Genomic DNA, 22,693 nt, shown 5'->3' with positions numbered 1-22,693 from the left:
GGCCACCCGCCTGGACGCTCTCCGAGCCAGGGCCTGTGGCTGTGGTGGAGGCCTCCCCACGCAGCTGGACTGGATTCAGTCACTGGCCATGGACCCGCGGCCGACGGGGAGTCACAGTTTCAGACTCAAGTCTTGTGACTTTTTAGCAAGATCATCATACAGTCAAGCCACCACTTGGCAGCTTGGCACCGTTCAAAAGGCGTGTGAACGATCAGCCAAAGACAGGTGTCAGAGGTCACGGGCCTGAACCGAAGCCCCGCCTTGCCTCCGCCCAGGCTTGGCCTCTGTCACGTGACAGTAACTGCGAGAGAGGGGACTGAGGGGACTCAACTCACGCAGCCCATCTGCCCTGGACAGCTGGATGCCCTGGGTTTCTTTGCTCTGTGTCGTTCCATGTGACACTCTTACTGAAAGGCGACATCTCAACCTTAGACACCAAATGCAAACCCATCCCACCACCAGGAACAAGCCCATCAGACCTGGTGGGCAAGATCTGCAGAACAGAGGCTGGGAAGCCTAGACCTTCCCGATGCAGGGAGGGCTCCCCACGCAGGAGGGCTCCCCACGCAGGAGGGCTCCCCACACAGGAAGTGCTCCCCACACAGGAGGGCTCCCCACGCAGGAGGGCTCCCCACACAGGAAGTGCTCCCCACACAGGAGGGCTCCCCACACAGGAAGTGCTCCCCACGCAGGGAGGGCTCCCCACACAGGAAGTGCTCCCCACACAGGAGGGCTCCCCACACAGGAAGTGCTCCCCACACAGGAAATGCTCCCCATGCAGGGAGGGCTCCCCACTCAGGGAGGGCTCCCCACTCAGGAAATGCTCCCCACGCAGGAGGGCTCCCCACACAGGAGGGCTCCCCACACAGGAGGGTTCCCCACACAGGAAATGCTCCCCACGCAGGGAGGGCTCCCCACACAGGAAGTGCTCCCCACGCAGGAGGGCTCCCCACGCAGGGAGGGCTCCCCATGGAGGCGGGGCTCCCCATGGAGGCGGGGCTCCCCATGGAGGCGGGGCTCCCCATGGAGGCGGGGCTCCCCATGGAGGAGGGCTCCCCATGGAGGAGGGGTTTCCATGGAGGAGGGCTCCCCATGGAGGAGGGCTCCCCATGGAGGAGGGCTCCCCATGGAGGCGGGGCTCTCCATGGAGGCGGGGCTCCCCATGGAGGAGGGCTCCCCATGGAGGAGGGCTCCCCATGGAGGAGGGGTTTCCATGGAGGCGGGGCTCCCCATGGAGGAGGGGTTTCCATGGAGGCGGGGCTCCCCATGGAGGAGGGCTCCCCATGGCGGAGGGCTCCCCATGGCGGAGGGCTCCCCATGGAGGAGGGCTCCCCATGGAGGAGGGCTCCCCATGCAGGGGGGTCTGCATACAGGGACTTCCCATGCAGAGGGCCTGCACTCACCCGCACGAGCTGCTGCGGGAAGGGCCCGCGGGAATTCTCAGGCACGTTGATGGGGGGGATGACCCAGTCCCGCTTCTGTCTCCTCAGACCCAGGCCGCTGGCAGGCGGGTGCTGGGGCCACGGCAGCAGCACGTCGCTGGGAGGCGGGGCGAGGTCCAGGGCTGGAGTCTTCCTCCCTTTCTGCGGCTCCTGCGGGGCGGGGGAGGAGGGGGAGAGGAGAGCCACAATGTGGTTAGGTTCTGCTCCAAGGAGAAGGCGTCAGTTAGCGAATCCGAACCTTCCTGATGGCCAGGGAGAACCTGGGTGATGTGAGGAGGGCCACGTGCCAGGGAAAACACCAAGCAAGACCCATCCACACAGAGAAACACCATCACACTGGCGGAGGGAGGCAGGAAAGAAACCACCGAAAAAGAAAATGCAGTAACTAACCAATGGAGCGGATCCGAGCTTTTAAATCCCAAGTGGAAAACAATCACAAAGGAACAATACATTTTAATTTAATACTCTTGGCTAGGAAATCATATTCTAAAAGCAGTGCTGAACTTGGGACAAAGAGTTAAGTCTTGTTATACAAACAGTACTTAGAAATCAATAAAAAATTTGAATCTTTTTTATAACAGGTAAAGGACATCAATAGAAATAAAGGATCAATAAATGTCTAAAAACCTCTGTTTCCCGGTAATCAAACAAAGCAAAATAATGTGTCCTTTCCACCTCCCAAACTGCCCGGTTAACCGAGGGGACCCTCCGCAGTGAGGGGCGCGCTGAGCCGCAGACAGAGGCCGAGCCGCGGGGCGTGGCGGGGAGCAGGCCGGGGCTCACACTTGTGTGCACACAAGCATTCACGTGACACCAGCTAAGTCCCTTCATCTCGCCAAACTCCAGCCACTTCTTTGTTCGTTTTAAATACATTTTTATTGATTCAGAGAGGAAGGGAGAGAAAGATAGAAACATCGACGGCAAGAGAAAGTCATTGAGTAGCTGCCTCCTGCACGCCCCTGGGGACTGAGCCACACCCGGGCATGAGCCTTGACCGGAATCGAACCTGGGATTCAGTTTGCAGCCGACGCTCTGTCCACTCAGCCAAACGGGCCAAGGCCAACCTTATTTTTTAAAGGATCCAGAGGCTGACTGTGTTGTCCGGTCACCAGCCAGTTCGTTTTACTTTATTCCTTTTATACTTCTGTGTCTCTGAACGTTATCACATGCCAGCAGGACTTCACGTGTGATGGGGCACTTACACATCTGTCATCTCCGTGTTTACTTTCAAGGTGCCCGTATGGCGCTTCAGCCCGGTCTTCCTGGTTGATGTTCATTTTGTGCTGAGTCTCAGGCTCTGAGCCGGGGAATTCCCACAGCAAGGCTAACCTGGGCCAGGACAGCCAAGGCAGCTGTGCAGAGACCAGTGTCCCCCTGCAGAGGGCGCCTGCACCTGGGCAAGGCAGAGGAGACAAAGCTGGCTGGAGGTGTCTGAAGCAGTTCTGGCGGGGTCCTCCCCCTCCAGCTGAGCTCAAGGCCCCGCGAGGCCCCAGCTGGTCTCGGCATCGCCCTCTGTGGACAGAGACACTGCCCCACTCTGTTTTGCCAAAAAGCTGCATAGCAATAAGTTAAACATGCACCTGGAGGTGGGCCACCTCCTCCCAGCGTCCCTCGGCCAAACTCACCTAGTGCACAATGACCCGGGAGCCCCCGCCACAAAACTGCCTTGTTGATGACAAAAAACCCACAAAAACAACCCCCCCAAACAAACAAACAAACAAACAAAAACAAAACAGTCTATATGCCCGGATGCCCAAACGGAAAGCTACTCCAAGGAAAAGCCCACCTGGCCACCACACTCCGGTGAGCACCCTGGGACGTCCCATCGGGCCTGCGGTCTCACTGTGCTCAGCTCCCAAGTCCAGGAGTTCGCAGCAATCAGCGCCGAAGGCTTTCCCAGGTCACGCCTCCTTCCTTAGCAAGGAGCCCCCAGGCACGTGCGCCCTCCTGGCCTTGCTCCTGGCGGGATGGACATGGCACCCACTGCTGGGCGCTGCCTCGGGACCAGGCCTCAGTCGTGAGGAGCAGGGTGGGGTCGTCTCCAGAACTGCATTTGGGACGGTGCTGGCCACACGCTCTCCTGGCTTTCAGCGCACAGCTGCTTCCCGCGCCCCTGGGGCTGAGCGTTCCACAGTTTCCACCCAAATCCGCCCCATCACTAGTTCAGTGGGAGGCATCCCCACTTTACTAGGGGACTTAGTGATAGATCTTCCCTTCCCTCAGTTGATAGACAGACGTAAACCCCACCTGCGGCCAGACATTCCTGAGCTCTGAACCACCAATCAGCACCTGCCAAATACCCTAAGCCCCCGATTCCTAAGTCCCTCGGTCCCTAATCAATCAGCGTGCCCTAAGCCTCGCCCTCTATCCTTAAAGGTGCTTGTAAGCCCCTCGCTCGCTCACTTCCGCACCTCTCCATGGAAGCAGCCGGCAGGGGTACCCTTCCCTCCAATAAAGCCTGTGTCCTGCCATCCCGGTCTCCGGTCTACCTTCTCTATTTAATCTATCACTTAGAGGCACCAAGGAGTACCCGAGGGTCTCACAGCTCCTTAGGCAGAGGCAGGATTTGAACCCTGGGCGTCAGACTGCAAGGCCAGAGCACCTGGCAGGGTGTGACCCTCCTCTGCTGGAGGCTCCTGCCTGAGGCTGCACCCCTTTCCCAGTCCTGGCCTAGCTGTGCAGAGACCAGTGTCCCCCTGCAGAGGGCGCTGCAGCTGGGCGTGGCGATAAACCTCAGGCTGTGCAGGGAGAGCTCCGATGTCCTGGCTGGTCGGCCTCAGGAGCCGTCAGAACGCAGTCTCAGGTCCCACCTGGGCTTGCTGCCTCTGGGTGGGCTCGGAATCCGTGCTTAGGGGGCCCTCCAGGTGCCCGCACTCCACCAACTCACAGCCTGGCCTGGGCTCCCCCACTGTCCCCAGGCCCTGCCTCAGGAGGGCCAGGCCGAGGTCTGCTCTTGAGCGTGTCCGCACAGGGCAGGTGGGCTTGGCTACACCACCTTGCACACGGTGCCCGGGAGCCCCCACCACGAGCACAGCCCCTGGGGTGCTGTCCGCGTGCCCCACGCCCCGCCTGATGGTGCGGAGAGCACACGGCTGCCTCGGGGCCGCTGGGCACCGGCAGAGGCTCATCTGGGCCTTGTGAGCTCCAGACAGAGTTTGGAAGGGTTTCACAGAGCCACGTAAAAGCCCGAACGCCCGCTTTATCTTCATTTGCTCGGGAAGAGCTGGCCCGGCATTAATCTCTGCGTGCATGTAAATAAACGTGGCTATTTTAGTAACAACAGGTCTGCGCCCGCTCTGCCAGACATTCCCGCCTCTCCGGGAGGCCCAGGGTGGCGGGCAGGGACGTGGGTGGGGCGGGCGTGTCTGGACACCCAGTGACCCGGGCCCCCTTGGAGCATGGCATGCAGCACTGCCAGGCTGAGCCCCAAGATCATGGGCCAGCTTCATGATGCCCCCAAATTCCATCACTCACCACCCTCATCTCCCAGCCCAAACCTGAACTCCAACAGTGACTGTCCTCCACCTCCACCTGCTGGCCCTCATCCCGCACCCCGTTTTCCTGAGTGCCCACCTGGCCCCTCGTCAGGGACTGCTGTTTGCCTGGTAGCTACACGTGAGCCCTCAGGGACTCACCAGTGTCACCTAGAGGCGGGCTGCCTCCTGCCAGCGTCCCCCGCAAGTGAGAGATGAACAATGCAAGACTGACCAGGTTTTAAATGATCGCCTTAAAAAACAGGAAAAGGCCCAAACCGGTTTGGCTCAGTGGATAGAGCGTCGGCTTGCAGACTCAAGGGTTCCGGGTTCGATTCCGGTCAAGGGCATGTACCTTGGTTGCGGGCACATCCCCAGTAGGGGGTGTGCAAGAGGCGGCTGATTGATGTTTCTCTCTCATCGATGTTTTTGACTTTCTATCCCTCTCCCTTCCTCTCTGTAAACAATCAATAAAAAATATAAAAACAACAACAACAACAACAACAACAACAAAACCCCCCAAAACAGGAAAAGGAAGTGCCCGGAGGGCGGCGCCACCACCTCCTCTGGCGCCATGCAGGGTGTAATGCACCCTCCTCTCTGCTGCCCACTGCACACCGACGGGAACGCAGGGCTATGAAGAGCCAGGGAGCGCAGGCTGCGAGCCAGCCGGCTGGCCGCTAACACACTCGGGGTCACTGAATGGGGTAACAGCCGGGCCGGCCTTCAGTGCAGGAGCCCTGGGTGCCCGCGGGCCTCCCGCCATGTCGGCTGAGGTGGATGTGGCCTGCCTGGCAGGTGCGCGAGGTGTGAGTTTCCATGTGACAGGAATGCCGGGGACCACACCGTCCTGACCCAACAAACCAAGCTCCCCGGTGGGCAGGGTCCGCATGGTGGTGTGCATGGGAGCCGCTCCACGGGGCTGCAGAAGCCCTCTGAGACGCGGGGCCAGAGCAGGTCCGGCCGGGCCAGCCTCAGGGGCAGCAGGCAGGGGGAGCGCTGAGAGCGGGGCGGCCGGGCTGGGCACCGGTGTGGGGAGGAGGCTCCGTCCCCCGGAAGGTAGTTCCCCTGCAAACACCCGTATGTAAAATACCGCCCAGATGTCTTCCCATGCCCTGCTCGAGGACTTGCTCTAGAGTAGGGGTGTCGAACTCAATCAGAGAAGGGGCCAAAATCTAAAATCCAGCCTAAATCGAGGGCCGAATGGTTTACTGAACAGTCATAAACTGTCATTGTGATGGAAACGCAGCGGAGTGCAGTGATGACAGCGCGATGCGGGCCACATTGCAAGGCCTGGCGGGACGGATTTGGCCCGCGGGCCTTGTGTTTGACACATGTGCTCTAGAACATTCTGCCGACAGAAACCTTGCTCACCGTGTCCTGTCTGAACTCTCCACCTTGTCCAATCCCAGCCAGGGAGCGCTCGGCATGCATTAAGACACAGCGTTAAAATGGTGAATTATAAACTATCTGCTTTCAGTGCTTGAAACATCAGTGAGCAGTTAAATGATCATGGACTAGACCCCTGCTCCCAAGCCCTGCCTCATGTTCTCTGGCCTCACCCAGCCCCCTCTTCCCGCCTCCCACGGGCGACGGCTGCCCCGATGGACATACACTTGGACCCACTTGGGTGCAATCACAGAGTGTGCGTTTCCTGCTGGCGTCTGCTTCTCCCCCTCACTGTCCGGGACACTCGCTCATGCTGCTGCTGCTGGGATCGGGGCCTGAAGCCCTCACCTCGGTCTGCGGTGTCTGTGCAGCTGGAGGATGGCTCAGGCGGAGAGCCTTCCCTTTGGTGCCGGATGTGCTGTGAGTAGAGGAAGTGGTTTCCTTTTAAGTGAGTGCGTGTATGTTCAACTGAGTGAACACACTAGATTAGGGTCTAAAGACCCTGCACCAGCCGAAACCGGTTTGGCTCAGTGGATAGAGCGTCAGTCTTCAGACTGAAAGGTCCCAGGTTCGATTCTGGTTAAGAGCATGTACATTGGTTGCGGGTACATCCCCAGTGGGGGGTGTGCAGGAGGCAGCTGAATGATCTATCTCTCTCATAGATGTTTCTAGCTCTCTATCCCTCTCCCTTCCTCTCTGTAAAAAATCAATAAAATATATTTAAAAAAAAAAGACATTGCACCAAAATGTACCCCCCCCACATCCCCGTGAGTGCATGAACATCCCAGCTGCGCCCCGCCCTCCCGCTCTCAGTGTTGAGCCGAACCTGCTGCCCTGAGGGCTGATGTGGCCACATTGGCCGAGCCTGGCTCTCCTCCTTCACGGTGATTGACATCCTCTGAGCACCCGGAGGTGAGTCCTTCGTTGTCAGGTTACACATATCCTCTCCCATCCCCCGGCTCAACTTCCCGCTTTCTTGGCGAGCAGAGGAGCGAGAAGGCGGCCCACGACCCCTCCTCACGCTCTGCCGGTTGTCTCGCCGTGTCTTGCTCATGCAGAGTCACAGCCCACGGAGCTGGGCGGGCTGTGGCGTGGGAGGCGCCATGGGCCCAGCATCACTATTGGAAAGACAGCCCTCTCTCCCTATGACAAGTAGGGCTTGACGAACGTTTTGTTAAAGGGCCAGAGAGCTGAGATTTTTAGGCCTTGGGGGCCAAGGAGCAAAATCAAGGCTATTAGCACACTTTTACAACCATTTAAACCGTAGTAACCTTTCCTAGCTGCAGAACACCGAGAGGCAGGCAGCAGGTCTGGGCTGGCTGCCTGTGGCTGGCTGGCCTCTGGTGTCCTACAAAAACCCAGGGTCTTCGTCATGCGTGTTTGACAGAATTTGCCAAATTGTCTATGTGAAGTGGGCGAATCTTACTGTGTAAAAGGGATGCCTCTATGAAGATGATCTTTTACAAGTTTAAACACCTTTTTTCCGGGCTTGTTTTTCTGTTCCATTTGTCCCTCTGACCCTCTTCGCACCCAAACCGACCATTTTAGCTCTTACAGTTCAGTGGTTCCACCTCATGGCGAACCCTGCAACATTGACTGGAGACTGCACTGGCTGCATATGGGGTGGGGTGGGTGCTGTGGCCTCCAGGGCACCGAGGAGCTTGGCTGGGTCTACTAGTGTGTCTTGATGCCCAAGTCCCGTGTTCCTGTTATTCTAGGCCATTCTTGGCCTTTGCATTCCGTTTAAAAAATGTAAAGTCAGCTTGTTAACCTCCTACGAACAAGGGAATGTGCCGAGTCTGCAGAAATCTTTGGGGGAACTGGCATTCCCACGACACAAAACCTGCTGACAGCACACCCTCCCTTTAAAGGGTTCTCAGTAATGGGGAAGGGTCTGGGACAATTTTAGGCTTACTTCTAGTTTTGTGATCATTTCCATACTATCGTAACTTGTATCCGGTACCAATTTCATTTTCTGATGATTTATTCCGGTCTGTAGAGGGAGGATGGCTTTTCCATCCTTGCTACCCTCACTCTAACTGCAGCGTGCTACCTATAGATTCTTCCAGATCTTCAGTCACATCATATCAGCTACAAATGCCAGTTCTATTTATTTGGATCTCCTTTTCTTGCCTAACCTTGGCTCGAACCCCCAGCATGTGATGTAGGGATGACCTTGTCCTCTTTCCAATGTCAAGAAAGGCCTTGGGTATTCCAAAGTAGACTGGAGGTTTGTGGTCTGCTTTCATAGATACCCTTTACAGGCTTAAGGACAGTCCCTTTTCCCCCAATTGGCTGATATTTTCATCCTAAATGAAGGTGAAATTTTACAATCACTATGCACTTTACTCTGTGTTGAATTACATGGACTAACTTTAACATGTTAAACAACCTTGCATTCTTGGACACACTGTGTGGCCTGGCTTATTTTGTGTATATGTATTTTGTTTAGGTATTTTTCCCATCTGCTGTGAGCAGGCTGGCCTATAATGACCTCCCTGCTGCTCTTTCAAGGTTTTGGCTGGGAGCTCGTGGTGGTTGGACATGGCACTTGCTTGTTTGAGGAATGATTCCTCTTGCTCAGCTCTCTGGATGATGTGTACAGGGTTAGTTTCAATTGTTCCTAAGGCTTGGATAGAACTTACTAGTGGAGCAGGGATGGTGTGGGCATTTCTTTACGATAAGGATTTTAATTTAAATTTTGCTTGGAATAAAACAGTGCAGATTTCCTTCTCATGCTAGTTTTTGTGAGCTGTATATTTCTAGAACTAGAGGACTGGTGCATGAATTTGTGCACAAGTGGGGTACGGCCAGCCCACCCTGATTGGGGCTCATGGTCTGGGCTGGGCAGGGAAGGGGCCATGAGTGGTTAGTGGGCCAGCCCTGTCCCTTGGTAGAAGTCCCAGTTGAAGGGACAATTTGCATATTAGGCTTTTATTATATAGGGTGTTATCCATTTCATATGTATTTTCGAATAGGTTGGCATAGCTCATACATAATACCCTTAAATGCTCTTTTTAGTGTATGACATTGGTCATGATACTCTCTTTTCATTTCTGATTAGGATAATTTGCAATTTTTTTTCTTATACAATCATATTGGTTGGTAGTTTATTTTACTATAATCCTCTCTTGAGGATATGCTTTTTTTTAAAAATTTTTGTAGGAAGAGAGAAACATTGATGTGAGAGAGAAATACTGACTGGTTGTATATGCCCTAATAGGAAATCAAATCTCAATCTGGGAATGTGCCCTGACTGGGGATTGAACCTGTAACCTTTTGGTGTATGAGACAATTCTCTAAGCAACTGAGCCACCAGCCAGGGCTTGGCTTAGTAGTTTATAGAGACAGGTTTTGTCTGCTGATTCTGTCCATATATTTCATCCTCTTGGATTTTCTGTTTCTTTCTTTCTACTTTTCATAATTTCTTGACATTAGTGTTTAGATATGATTGTTCTGCCTTGTCAGCCAGTAAGTTGGAGAAGCCCTGGTTCCAACCCAGCCAGAAAGCCAGGCCCTCCACCACGGGTGGGGTACGGCTGTGCCATGGGCTCAGTTGCCCTCACAGTCACCCTTCACTCTTCTCTAGAACATCGTTCTCCCATGCAGCAAAGGGGTTGCAGTCACATGGCTCAGTTTCTCCGTTGCAAGGTGGGGACAATGACAGTGCCCTCTGTGGACATGTGCAGGCTAGGAGAGGTGAAGCCACATAAAGCAGGGTCTGTGTGACATCCTGCAGCCAGACCAGGCTGCTTTGGGTTCGGAGTAAGAGGAAGAAGGAAGCCATGCAGGTGGCAACACTGGAACCAGGCCCGGTCGGTGGGTGAGGACTGCCCGCCGTCTCCTATGGTCACAGTTCACACACGTGGCTGTGCAGCCCCACAGACGCTCCGAGCCTGACCAAGCTGAGGTTGGGGGTGCACGCCTATGGGGACTGACTAATGGCAACCACCTTCCACAGAGGGCCAGGGGCTGAGTCAGAGCCTTTTCATTAACATGCCTGACAGGAGGCATGTTTTCAATCACTGCCTTTTACTGAGGCCGGAAGGAGCCCACTCTTTGCTCAGGGTCTGCACCAGAGTCAGAGCTGGCGGCTTACTACCGCTTCCCTGTCCTCCAGCCCCTGTCCCCGCCACCTGCAGGGAGGGGCCCCACATGGGACAGGGGCCCCAGGCTTGCCTTGCTCATTGCCTTTTCCTCAGGACACCTTGTGGTAACCACTCAGGAGAGATGAACAACCAGTCCTCTGACCCGGTTTAGTCCCCACAGGTGGAGGCCCTGGCCTGGGGACACCGCTGTGAGCTGTGACCTGGCACCTGGTCCGAGGCGCTTGCGATGCCCTCCCTGGGGGCAGCTCACCAATGAAAACCTGTCACCTGAGTCACCACCTTCTCTTCTGTAGCCGCCTCTAAAACAAGCTGCAGATCCCCTTTTCCTCAAGTGGGTTCCCTGGACACCTCTCTTGCAAAAAATTTCATGAAAAGGGTTCCTTGGCCAAGAGATTTGGGGAAACTTGCAGACTGTCCCAGCGAGGTTCAGACAACAGGTTTATTGTTAGAAAGGATTCTAGTTTAACCCGTTACTGCCCACCGGCCCTGTCTTCCGAGGGAGCTGTGAGAGCCATCCAAGGTCGCCTTATGCCGCTCCACCCCATGCTTCCCTTGGCCAACGAGCCACACACACCGTCCCGATGACATGGCTGCACAGCCTCACTGTCAGGGCTTCACATACTCCCTCCCACCAGCTGTCCCTGGGCAGGTGGCCGTGGCAGCCGGGCTGGGATCTCCCCGCGGGCCCTGCAGCCCCCACACCCAGGCCGATGCAGCAGCTGAACATGGGACAGGCAGAAAAGGACCAAAACTGGCCCCCTTGGGCACGTGAAACCTAACACGGAGGCTTTCGGGGGTTGGCCACGGTTGCTAGGCAATGTAGCAATGAGAGAGATCTTTTGGGAATTGGGGAGGGTGAATTCACCCCACTCGGACCTGTGGAGACAGGCTCTACAGGCAAGCGGGGGGAAGTCAGGGAGGGCTGTTAATGTTACTCCATCTGTGTTTCCTCTGCCTCCTCCCTGCCTGCCTCCTGTCCTCTCCCTCCTTCTGTCCTTTTCTCCCCCCCCTTCCCCATCTTCTAAGTGCCCCCTCCGGCTGTCCCAGCCCACCGAGGGGCTGGCCTGTCTCTGGGCTTTATAGGGGAACAGACCTGAGGAGAAAGGAAATTCACCATGCCCGCTGTGGCGGCCACCTTACCTTGTGTCCGGAGAGTGGGGACGAGGTCTGGGCCACCAGCAGACGCACTGCGGTGTCCCATCGCTGGGCGATACGGCGGTCCCACGCAGTCACGGTGAAGGCCACCTCCTCAGCGGGGATCCACAGCTCCCGGGCGGCGAAGACCGTCCCGTCTGCACCAACTTTGAAGTCCACGCTGCTGGTCTCATACTGCGGCCCCTTGGTCCCCAGACAGTTGCTGAATTTGACTGCAAGAGGAGGGAGAGAAGGGTCAGGACCCGAGTGGGTGGTAGGGGAGGGGAAGGGCAGGCAGTGGTCGCACGGTGTCCTTCCGGCACAGGTTCTGGTTCCTAGGGACAGCGGAATCAGCACGACAGGCATGTTTGAGTCTGTCTGGGGTTTTCTCTCTCCCCCTGGGAACACGAAGAGGCTCAGAAAAGGGAACTAAAAACCAGTGGATGCTTTCCGAGACCACAGACAGCTGAGCCGCGCTCCCACGGCACCTTGGGGTCTGGGTGCTGGGTGCTGCCCACCTGAAGCACCACGCAAACGGCGCCCACAGGCTTCGAACGGACATTTCCCACCAAGAGAGCCAAGCGCGGGCCGGAAAGGAGCAGCCTGAGTGGGCTCGCACCGCTGCGTCCTCAAGACTGTTTTATTCTGGGCACAAACCTGGCGCCAGCGAACTGCCCACCAGGCCGGCGGCCGGCGGCGACCCGGGGCAGCCAGGTGCTTTGCCGGTGACTGGCTGCGGAGTGCAGGCAGCTAGTCTACCCACTGCCAGGCAGGCACGGCGTTTGCTTCCCAAACGTCCATTAGGCACCGGGTTGCCGGCCCCAATGGCTGCGTCGCAGGCCCTGGTGCTCCAGGCGGAGACACCCGGGAGCCTCGCTGGACCTGCACGTGCACCCTCCCCGCAGCCTCTGCGCCTGCAAACTACGAGGCACCCCCAGCCGGAGCCACGTTCTGCTGGTACAGGCGATGGTTAAAGTCACTCCGTATTTATAACCATGTGGGTCCCTCAGCAATCAGGGTGGGAGGATTGGTTTTTGAAGCAATTTCACTGTCGCTGCTTACATGATTTAATTGCTATTTATTCTAGAAACTAAGAGCTCCACGGTTACACCGATGCAGTGTTTTCCCTCCATGCTCACCAGTTTACTGTCGCCTGCTCAAAAACAATAAACAATAACAAATAAAATCCTTCCCTTCCCCTGCGCCCGTTACCGGCACCTCCCACCTGTGGGTTGAACATAAAGACGTTTTAAAAGGGGGGAAACCAGGTATTGCTTCCTCGTCTGGCCCGGGAGAGCCCACAGGTGGAGACCCCGGCGGACAGTGGCCGCCGCTGGTGGGATCGTCCCTTTGATCGAGGGGAAATGGCCTTGTCTTCACGTGACAGGAAACTTCCGAACTGCGTTAGAGCAAACAAATTAAAACCAGCAGCAAACACTGGGTCCGTCAGTGTGGCACGGACACACAAAATGACGGTCCCATGACTGCTGAGAGGTTGGCCCTAGATGGATGAATAAGCACCTTTGTTCTCCAAAAGCAGGTTTCTGACAACACTAACGGGCTGGCACAGCCGGGGCTAACGTCCTGGATTGGGCGATGGGTCCTGGGGAGAAGCAGCCTGGGCTGTGCCGGCGCCTTCCGGGAGCAGCTGGCGGTGCGGCCGCAGGAGCCGGCCTCTCCGATGCCGACGTCCTCCGCGGGCTGGGACCTCGGGAAGCTGGAGACGATGCCACTAGGGACGGCTGCCGTGTCCAGCCTCCGGGACGGGCCCCAGAGGGTCAGTCTGGGGCTCCCAGCGGTGCTCACGTGACCTGGGGGTCTTAGACGCTGGCACCCCTCCAGTCCGTGTCTCACCAGAACCCGCTCGGCCAGGAGGAAGCGGGGCCTCGTGACAACCTGCAGCCGCGGCGTCCGGCTTCCGTACGACCAGGACTCGCCATCTGCTCTGTCCGGCAGTCGGAACCTCCTATTTATATTTGTCTTTTACCTAATTTCTCTCTCATCTTGAGAAATTTAAACGCCAGTGTCATTTCAACGCCTTAGACAAAACCATCAGACACGTAAGATCGTGTTCTGATTTAACTCGGAATCACAGTCATCCTCGTTCACGTCCGGTCGCTCTGGCAGTGCCTCGTTCCCTGCCCAGTGCCCGCTGAGCCGACAGGAGGCACAGTCGGCAGGTGGCACTGTCCCATTGTGCAGCTGAGGAAACTGAGGCTCACAGACACCTCACGCCTAGCAGCGGCAAGAGGCGGCAGCGGGATTGGAACCCTGGCCTGCCCTGAGGCTGGTTCTTTAGATTACACACACACACACACACACACACACACACACACACACACACACAGATAAGCAACATGTGCCACCCTTTGCCCTTGACCTCAGACGTACAAATGAGGAGGATCTGGGGCAGAGCAGCCCGACCACCAACGTGGATGATACATAGACCACATGCCGGCGGTTGCAGGGGGGTGGCAGCCCTCTTACTCCTGGGGATGAAGGTGACTGTGGCCTCAGGCAGCCCCACTGCTCTTTCTACTTGAGATTGAGGGAGGGGCAGCTCGGTGCCAGGAAGGGACTTGGTTTCAGGAGATTCAGAAACCCAATCCTGAGGCTGCAGGTGGGCAAATGCCTCCGAATCTTCAAGGGGTGGCGTGGGCACCCCGAGGCTGGGACCCTGCAGCCCCTTCCCAATTGCCCTGAGCTCACAAACTTCAGAGCCTCTGGGTTCTGAGTGAGGGGCCTTCCTGGGGTCTGGACTCTGTGGGTACAAATCTGGCGGCACTGAATCCACTGCCCAGGCTGCTCTTCAGGGACCCGGGGCCCCAGCGCTGTGCGAGGGCACACCCCGTGCCAGGGTGGGAGGGCACACCCCTGCGGGAGGGCACACTCCTGTGTGGGGGCACACCGCTGAGGGCACACTGCTGCTGTGGTGGGGCGCACGCTGGTGTGAGGAGAGGCGCGAGACGTGCAGTGCGCTGGATGTGCAGAGCCCTGGTGCCCCTCCTGCTCAGAGGCCCGGCAGCTGGCAGCCCCCTGGCCTGGCAGGTCCTTGGCCTCAGTTTGCTGGGACTGAATTCAAACACCACCGTGAACTTTACCAGCCGTTCCTTCTGCAAACACGTTTGCGATGGCTGCCAGCCGTTTTTCTAAAGCCAAGGAAAAGGCCTCAGGAAACGTAAACATCTCCCCTCTCTGGCCTCCCGGGCGCACTCGTGTCATTTGGAGATAAGGGGGCCTCCTAGAGATGAGGAGATCCTGGGGCCTGCACACCAGGATGGGGGTCTCTGGTGCCTCTGGTCCACCCCGAGGCCCAGGGGCCCGGCTGCGTGAGCAGAGTTCCCCCTCTGGACACAGGCGGGGGCCGATGGCGCCACGCACACAGCACACTGAGAACACAGGCGGGGACCGATGGCGCCACGCACACAGCACACTGAGAACACAGGCGGGGGCCGATGGCGCCATGCACACAGCACACTGAGAACACAGGCGGGGGCCGATGGCGCCACGCACACAGCACACTGAGAACACAGGGTGCCGGGGAGCCCGGCAGGGGCCTGGCTGGTCCTGGGCCCCGGGAGGACCCAGGAGGAAGAGGAGCCCCGGTGAGGGGGACAGTGACCAGGATCCACCTGTCCCAGGCCTCCCTGGGTCCTTGAGGCCCCTGGGGACAGCATGGAAGAGTTCTCCAGGACAAATGAGTCCAACAGTGCCCCTCTGAGTCCTCTGCAGGCGGACACACACTGACGGGCTCGGACGAGGAGTGCTCAGTGGCAGGGGTGAATTCTACCCATCCTGGGAGAAACACCTCCTCCTCTCTGCCCAGGCCTCGGGGCACCTCCTCCTCAGCCAGGGCCGACCCTGATTCCAAAGAGCAGGGAGGGAACAGTCTTCACGGCCTCAACACTATTGCCCAGAGATGCCCAAGGAGCACATCCCACAAGGGCTGGCGTGGGGAAGGGGCAGGACCCGGGATCACTTGAGCGACAACTATGCATATTGTCTCTCCTGACAATTTTTCATGGATGCTAGAGCATTGAAGGTTCTGGGTCCCAGGAGGGTGAGGGGACCTGTATAACCTAAAACACTATTATCCCTGGAAGCAATGCATGCTGGGAAATCAGGGTGTATCAGTCAACACCAGGTGGTTAAGCTGAGTAACAAAGAGCTGCCAAATCGCCAGGACCGGTTTGGCTCAGTGGATAGAGCATCGGCTTGGGGACTGAGGGGTCCTGGGTTCGATTCCGGTCAAGGGCATGTACCTTGGTTGCGAGCAGATCCCCAGTAGGGGGTGTGCAAGAGGCAGCTGATCGATGACTCTCTCTCATCAATGTTTCTAACTATCTCTCTCCCTTCCTCTCTGTACAAAATCAATAAAATATATTTAAAAAACAAACAAACAAAAAAGCCAAAGAGCTGCCAAATCGTATGACATGCCACCGTGGTCAGCAGGGAGGCCCTGTGTGTGTAGTCCTCGAGCTGCTTCACAATGGCCGAGGCGGGGGACATGTGACATGTGACTCAGGGATGGGACTCACGCTTGGCTGTCATGCCTCCTCCTGTTCGGAGGGGGCATGGCGGGGGTGGGGGCGTTGGGGACGCACCTGCTTCTGCTCCCCTGCCTTCGGCCAGAGCCAGTTGGGCATCTAGCCCTAAGCATAAGAATGAGGAAGTCATACCCCACCACATGTGCATTGCTACATACATGTTAACAGTAGTGTCTCCTGTGACTGGCACACGTGCCACACCGGCTGCCTCTGTTCCTTCGCAGACCTGCCACGTTTGGAGGTATCGCTACACATCGAACTGCGGTCTGTCCTACAATAAACAAAGTGCACGAGAGGACGCCCCCCTGCAAGCCCGCCTGCCAATCAGCCGCCACTCCAACTGGCGGCGTGTCCCTGCCCGTCCCCAGCACCGGCCACTCTCTCCGGTGAGGCTGTGATGCCCCTGCTTTTCTCTCCGGGCGCCGCACGGGGCCCGCAGCCCATTCCCCTCACGGCGGCCAATCACTGTCTGCCTGGAACCCCGACCGGGACAGGCGCACCGGCTGCCTCTGGCGGAACAGGCTCCTGCCCGTCTGGGCTGCACGAGGACGCTTCCCGCAGGAGAAGCCGGCTAGCCAGGTGTGGGTGCTGGCCTCTCCGGACCTCAGCCCGCGCCCTCCCGGAGAAACGCAGTGCCGCTGCTGCGGAGGGACCGCCGATGAGGCGTCTGTCCGAGGTCATTACTCCTTGAAGGCATTTGACGTGAAATCTCGATAGAGAATTGTTTTTCAATCTAATGGCGAAAAAAACCAGCCAAATGTATAAAAATTATGTGACATTTTCCATCTCGGTGTAAATTAAAATTTGCAGAAAGGTCAACGAACCGGGGATGATTAGACGATGGGAACTGGGAAGGCTGAGCAGGGAGATCCCTGGCTTCCTGCCGCCCAGCCCGCCCGCCGCCCCCGCGTCCCTGCCTCCGGTGGGCCGCGTCCTGTGTGGGCTCCGACGGCGAGGAAGACTGCGTTTTCCTGGAGAGAAAAGGCCCCTCTCAGAGAAAGGCCGCGCGTGGACTGGACTCTTCTGGCTGCGACACAGAGACCAACGCAGGAGGCTTCACTCCCACCGGCCGCTGGGGGCAGCTCCTCCTGTGGCCCCTCTGAGACGGGGAGAAGCTAAGGCGGGGCGGCGGGACCAGCTGTGTGGCCTTGGACACCTCGCTCCCCCTCTCTGAAAGTTAGATGAGATGATTCGGAGAGGGGACGGGAGCAGTGCCTGGCCTGTGGAGGCTGCTGGGAAGAGGCACCCACCGTCTCCCTGGAGGCGGAGGGCGCTGGTGGGTGATACAGGGCATCTTCCTGTCGCAGCGCTGGGCTGGCCCCCACTTCTGTGTCCAACAAACAGAAAGCAGTTAAAGGGTGGAGGACGCCGACTTGACAATGACCAGACCCACAGCCCTGATTTCTCAGATGTACAAGTAACGCGGTGCATTGTCTTACGCCTCTCCCTCTGCACTGAGCGAGGCGCCTCTCACAGGCCTCACCCCTTATCTCAGCGCCAGGGCAGCAGAACGGACCTTCATTTAACAAACAAGATGAGTGAGCCACCGGCTCCCGGAACACGCTCTTTAGAAGAAAGGCAAAGGGGTTTGCGAGAGACACAGCAGGGACCCGGGACCCGGCAGACACTGCCGGAGGGGCAGCCCTTGCCCAGGTCCCACTGCTCCTCGTCCATCGGGGGAGGGCTGGGCTTGTGGGTGAGTGCGGTAAGAGCATCTCCGTGCCTCTGCATCTGCAACTCTAAAGGCTTTTATGATTAAAACGAAAACTACAGGAGGAGGTGCCAGACACAGACGGAGAAAGGACCTCTGGGCTGGAGGTGGGAGGTGGGGAGAGCAGCCCACGGAGGCTGAGGCTTCGGAGAAGTATTCCCGTTATTTCCTGAGACTTTTTTGCAGGAAAGACCCCTAACGTTCCCGCGTGTCACGGTCCTCCCGGGGAAAATGGTGAACAGAAATTGCCTAAACTTAAAAAAGTAAATATCTGGCTCTGGCCGGTTTGGCTCAGTGGATAGAGCGTTGGCCTGTGGGCTGAAGGGTCCCAGTTCGATTTTGACCTCAGTTGCAGGCTCCATCCCAGTGCCTGAGGGAGGCCACCAATAGCCGTGTCCTCTCACGTCGGTGTTTCTCTCTGTCGCTCCCCTCCCTGCCACTCGCTCTAAAGGCCAATGGAAGCCAGTCTCTGAGCAGAGCACCTGGAGCTCACAGGCCTGTCGCTGTTCGGCAACACCATTGGCCGCGCTGGGAAGGTGGGTTGGACTTTGACCACTTTGCTGGCTCTGCCAGCACCTGCTAGGAGGGCCGGCCACACAGGCGTCACCACCGTGCTCCTCTGGTGCAGGGCAGGGAGACCGGGGAGATCCGAGGGGATGCCACCTCACCCCGAACCCCCTCAGGAGCAGTGACATGTGAATACATCTGCGAGGGAGAGCTTCCTTTCTCGCCCAGTGCATGTCCGAGTTCCACAGCGCCCACAGGGCTGTGGTGGGCCGCCACCTCCGTGGGAAGGAACAGTGGCCCCTCACAGATGCCCACGTCCTGCTCCCAGAACCTGGGGACAGGTGACCCTCGGGGGGAGACTCTGCAGACCGGAAGTGAAGGGCCTCGCAGGGAGGAGACCCTGGGTCCTGGGACAGCGCCCTCCTGGGGCAGAGCTCGGGGGCATCACCAGGTCGTTGTAAGAGGGAGGGAGGAGGTCAGAGTCAGAGAGGGACATGTGACGACGGAAGCACGGGCAAGGACCTGCCCCGGAGCCCAGGAGGCACAGGCTGCCCATTGGACTCCACCCTCATTGGACGCCTGACCTCAGGTCACACGTTTGTGCTGTTTAGACCAAGGAGTCTGTGAGCTGCTCCGCATAGGGGTGGGTCGCAGGCTCCCGCGGGCAGTTGGCAGTGCCGGACCCCGTCTCCGAGAGCAGTGCCGAGCATGGCGCTGTGCTCCGCAGGCGTTCGCTGAGCGATGAGGGAGGTCAGCCTTGCTGGCGTGAGCCGCATCTACCCCTCATGTCTGCAGCACTGAGCACACGTGGGGGTGGCTGTGGCGCTGTCCCAGCAGAGACGGCTCGGGAGCGGAGGGTGGCCCAGCCCGGGACTCTCCACAGAGGCTGGCAGGCTCGGCGTCCTCCGAGGACAGCTCCCTTCCTTGGGAACCAGAAACGCAGCTTCTCCGGAGCTGAGGTGCAGAGAGGTGAGCTGCCTGTGAGGACACAGCCAGCTGGCTGCAGAGACTTCAGCCACTGTTTTTTCTGACCGCCCCCTGGCTTGTTTATCATCACCAGGAAACCGCCACGTCAGGCCCAGCTGACAGGACAGTGCTGGGGCTGTGGAGCCACCCACACGGCCTCTGGACTGTTTCCAGCTCCCCCAGCATCCCAGGCTCTGTGACATCCCACTCAGACACCGTTTCTAAGTTCCAAACTCTGCAGGGGGCAAACTTCCCACTAAATACACAGATGACCCTGCCCAGGCCTGTTAGTGAGAAAACGGCCTACACGGCTATAAAAACAGACCGGTCATCTGTTTTCTAACACTTTGAAACCTCCCTTTAGAGGTGCGAGGTGCTGCACAGTGAGGACAATTAGCCAGCCGGCTGCCTGCGGAGAGGAGGTGTGCAGGCCCACAGCCCAGGGGACAGCGGGCACCGCCCTTTGCTCCTGCTACTGGGGACACCAGGGACCAGCTCCTGTCCCGTCATTGGCTGGCAGAGGAAGTCACCGTTGGCAGTGAGATGAGGTCCTGACCGCCTGGATTAAACACGTGGGCTGCACAGTCCCCTGCTGGGTGTGGAGAGCAGGGCAGGGCCAGGGTGCAGCAGGAGCCAGGTCGGGAGCTGGGAGGAGCCAGGCCCCGGCAAGGCATCCGGGCTGGGTGTGCTGATAGCGTGTGCTGTCCCCTGGCAAGGATGCACCGAGTGTCCCTCTGACCGGTCTCTCACAGCCCACGAGCCAGGCTAGCTGGGCGAGTTCCCGCACCACGAACACTCACGGGGCCCGTGCAGTGAGGAGGCTGGGCCCACAGATGTCTGCTGGAAAGGAAGGAGGCAGACTCGGCAGAGTTCACGTCCCCCGGGCAGCTGTGGGGACCTGGGCACCTAGGTGGCCAATAGGAAGAGCTGATGCCCAGGCCACACAAATGGCCAGGGCACCAAGGACAGTGACCCCGTGGGAATTAACCTCAGCCCCTGACTCCTGGTCCCCACTGGCTGACGCCGCTGCTCCTGAAAGCTGAGCTGGGGGCCCAGGCCTTGGGGGTGTTGGGAGGGGCCCCGGTCTCCAGGCTTCCTGATGGGGCGTCCTGAGCTCAGGGGCGTGGCTGCCGGCCTGGCCACCTCATGTAATGACATCAGCCACAGCCACTGAGCATCTGCCGAGCCCGCCGCGGCTCCTGCCAGGCCCGCCTTTCCACTTCACTGGGAAAGTTGAATGGGAGTTCCGAAAGTCACAATTAGTATTTCCAAATGAAAATACAGTAAAGCAGCTCTGAGTAAATACTGTTCAAACACACACACACACACACACACACACACACACACACACACACATTTGGAGGCTCCTACCCTGAGCCCTGGCCTTGCTGCCTTGGCCTGCCTGCGCGTTGCTATGGACGGGTGGTGTCTTCCCCACAGCAGCCCAAGCCCCGCCTCTCACCGCCCTGGCCACACTGCCCGCTCCTCCCCGTGGGAGTGGAAGCCCTGCAGGCCCCTCCACTCACTCAGACAGTAGCCGGGCCCCTCGGGAAGGCAGCCAGCTCCCGTCAGGGGCCCTGGCCACGGAGCAGCCCGGGCTCCGCGCACATGGCCGGAGGGGAGGGAGGTGAGAGGCTGGCAGGCTCAGCTGCTCCGAGGCCCCTAGCCGACCGCTGGCTTGGTCTTTGCGGTGTTTGGAGCCCCTAGTGGCCTCTGGTAGGTCTGCCTCCCCCCCAGACCCCCCTCCCACCCTCTACCCTGCACTGCAGACCTGCAAACTGGGCAGAGGGGTGGTGCCCACCGGCCCGCCCCCCACACCAGTGGGCCGGGGTTCAGGCCTCCGTCTTGCTGAAGTTCTTCCCAGGCCCAGGCCCCGCCCCCCTTTAGCTGAGCCGCCGCCCTCGCCGTGCTGCCTGGCCCACCTGCCATCTGTCGCTGCCATTTCCTCTGTGGTTCCAGCCCCAAGGCCCCTGCCCAGCCCTGCATGGGACCTCCTTCCGCTCCCAGCCGGCCCTGCACCCGGCATAGTGTCCACTGCTCTGAGGCTCAGCTGTCACACGGCACATGCAGACCCTCCAGGTGGGCGCCCGCAAAGGGCCCTCAACCGCAGCCTGAACCCGGAGTCGGGCCGCCACCTCCCGCAGCTCGGCCTCAGCGGCCGGCCAGACTCTGCCTCGCGGGTCGCTGCAGCAGAAGGACGAGGGAGCCACGTGACCAGCGCCCGAGCGGAAAGAACCATTCGAGTCAGGACGTGACACCGGTCTGGTGTGGACACAGCAGGACCCGGGCTCGGCCTCGTCCTCCCTCCCGCAGGCCCTGCGCCACGGTGTCTGGGTGGGGCGGTGTGGAAGGCCTCAGGGCCGGAGCAGCCTCTGCATTCCTTTTCTCTCCATCAGCTGCGCCCTGAGAACCTCAGATTGGATGTTCTTGCCGGATTCTCGGGGAGAAGTGTGTTTGGGTGGGACAGGAAGTGGGGAGCCCCGTCCCCAGCACAGGCTTTGTGGCCAGTCCCCTCCCGCCGTTGTCCCCTAGGCCTTCATTCTCGCCATGGACAGCTCCGCCTCACTCGCCGCCGCTGCCCGGCCTCAGGAAACACACGAAGGCGCTGGAACCGGAGCCCCGAGGCGGCCGGGACGTCGCGGGCAGGTGGTGCCGGGACTCTCATCTCCTGGTGGACAAGAGCTCGGAGCACCACACCAGGCCGCACTTTGTCCCAGGTGGCCACAGGGGCTTTGGGCCGGGAGCCTTGCTCTGGGCAGGGATGCCTCCTGCCCTGGGCCCCCCGTTACTGTCTGACGCCCGCCCTCGTCACTGTCACCCACACCCACCTGGGGCTTGCTTGGTTTGGGGTCTTTCATGCGTGTGGTGTGAGCCACGCAGGCCTCTCTGCCGCCCCCTCACTGCAGGCGTTTACCCCGCAGCGGCCTTCCGGGGGACCGGCGACCACCCCGAAAACGCAGAGTCCGCAGAGGGTGCCTGTGCCCTCCCAGGTCCCAAGTGAGGGCCTCGGCCGGCTGCGCTGAGGACAGGTGAGACCACGCACACACATCCACAGGGGCGTGTTCTTGTGGACACAACGTGGGGGAGACTTCAGTGGGAGCCGCAGCCCAGGGTCTGAACCTTCCGGCGGAGCAGGCGCAGTCAGTCACCGGCTGAGCAAATAGTTACTTAGCACCCGGGGCCTCGGGAGCTGGGCTGCCAGGGTGGGGCCTGTGGGCAGCGGGGGACTGGGCACCATGCTGGGAGGGCAGTCCCTCCAGGCCAGGCGGCCCTGGGGAAGCCACCTGCTGTGCAAAGTACGAGTGACTGCGTGTCCCGCTCCCACATGGCGGTCTGGAGGCCTGGCTTCGAAGCGTGGCCACCTGCTCTCAGCAAACACGGTGGCTGAGACCGTTCTCTGCAGCCAGGCGGCACC

At 59.0% G+C, this 22,693-nt stretch overlaps 1 protein-coding gene across 1 annotated transcript in view; it reads right to left on the bottom strand.

Annotated features, from left to right (window-relative positions):
• The window catches only part of CDH4 (cadherin 4), a 281,683-nt gene that overhangs the window by 85,146 nt on the left and 173,844 nt on the right, over positions 1 to 22,693 (bottom strand). The window contains exons 3-4 of the mRNA XM_036420047.2: positions 11,554 to 11,780; positions 1,404 to 1,592 (exon numbers count right to left, since the gene is read on the bottom strand). Of these exons, the coding sequence (XP_036275940.1) occupies positions 1,404 to 1,592; positions 11,554 to 11,780 (416 nt within the window). The remainder of the gene's footprint in view (positions 1 to 1,403; positions 1,593 to 11,553; positions 11,781 to 22,693) is intronic.

The sequence above is a fragment of the Pipistrellus kuhlii genome, unplaced genomic scaffold (assembly GCF_014108245.1).
Source record: "Pipistrellus kuhlii isolate mPipKuh1 unplaced genomic scaffold, mPipKuh1.p scaffold_m20_p_60, whole genome shotgun sequence".
Lineage (NCBI taxonomy): Eukaryota > Metazoa > Chordata > Mammalia > Chiroptera > Vespertilionidae > Pipistrellus > Pipistrellus kuhlii.
Note: the sequence above shows the minus strand (reverse complement) of the source record. Positions and strands in the feature narration are given on the sequence as shown.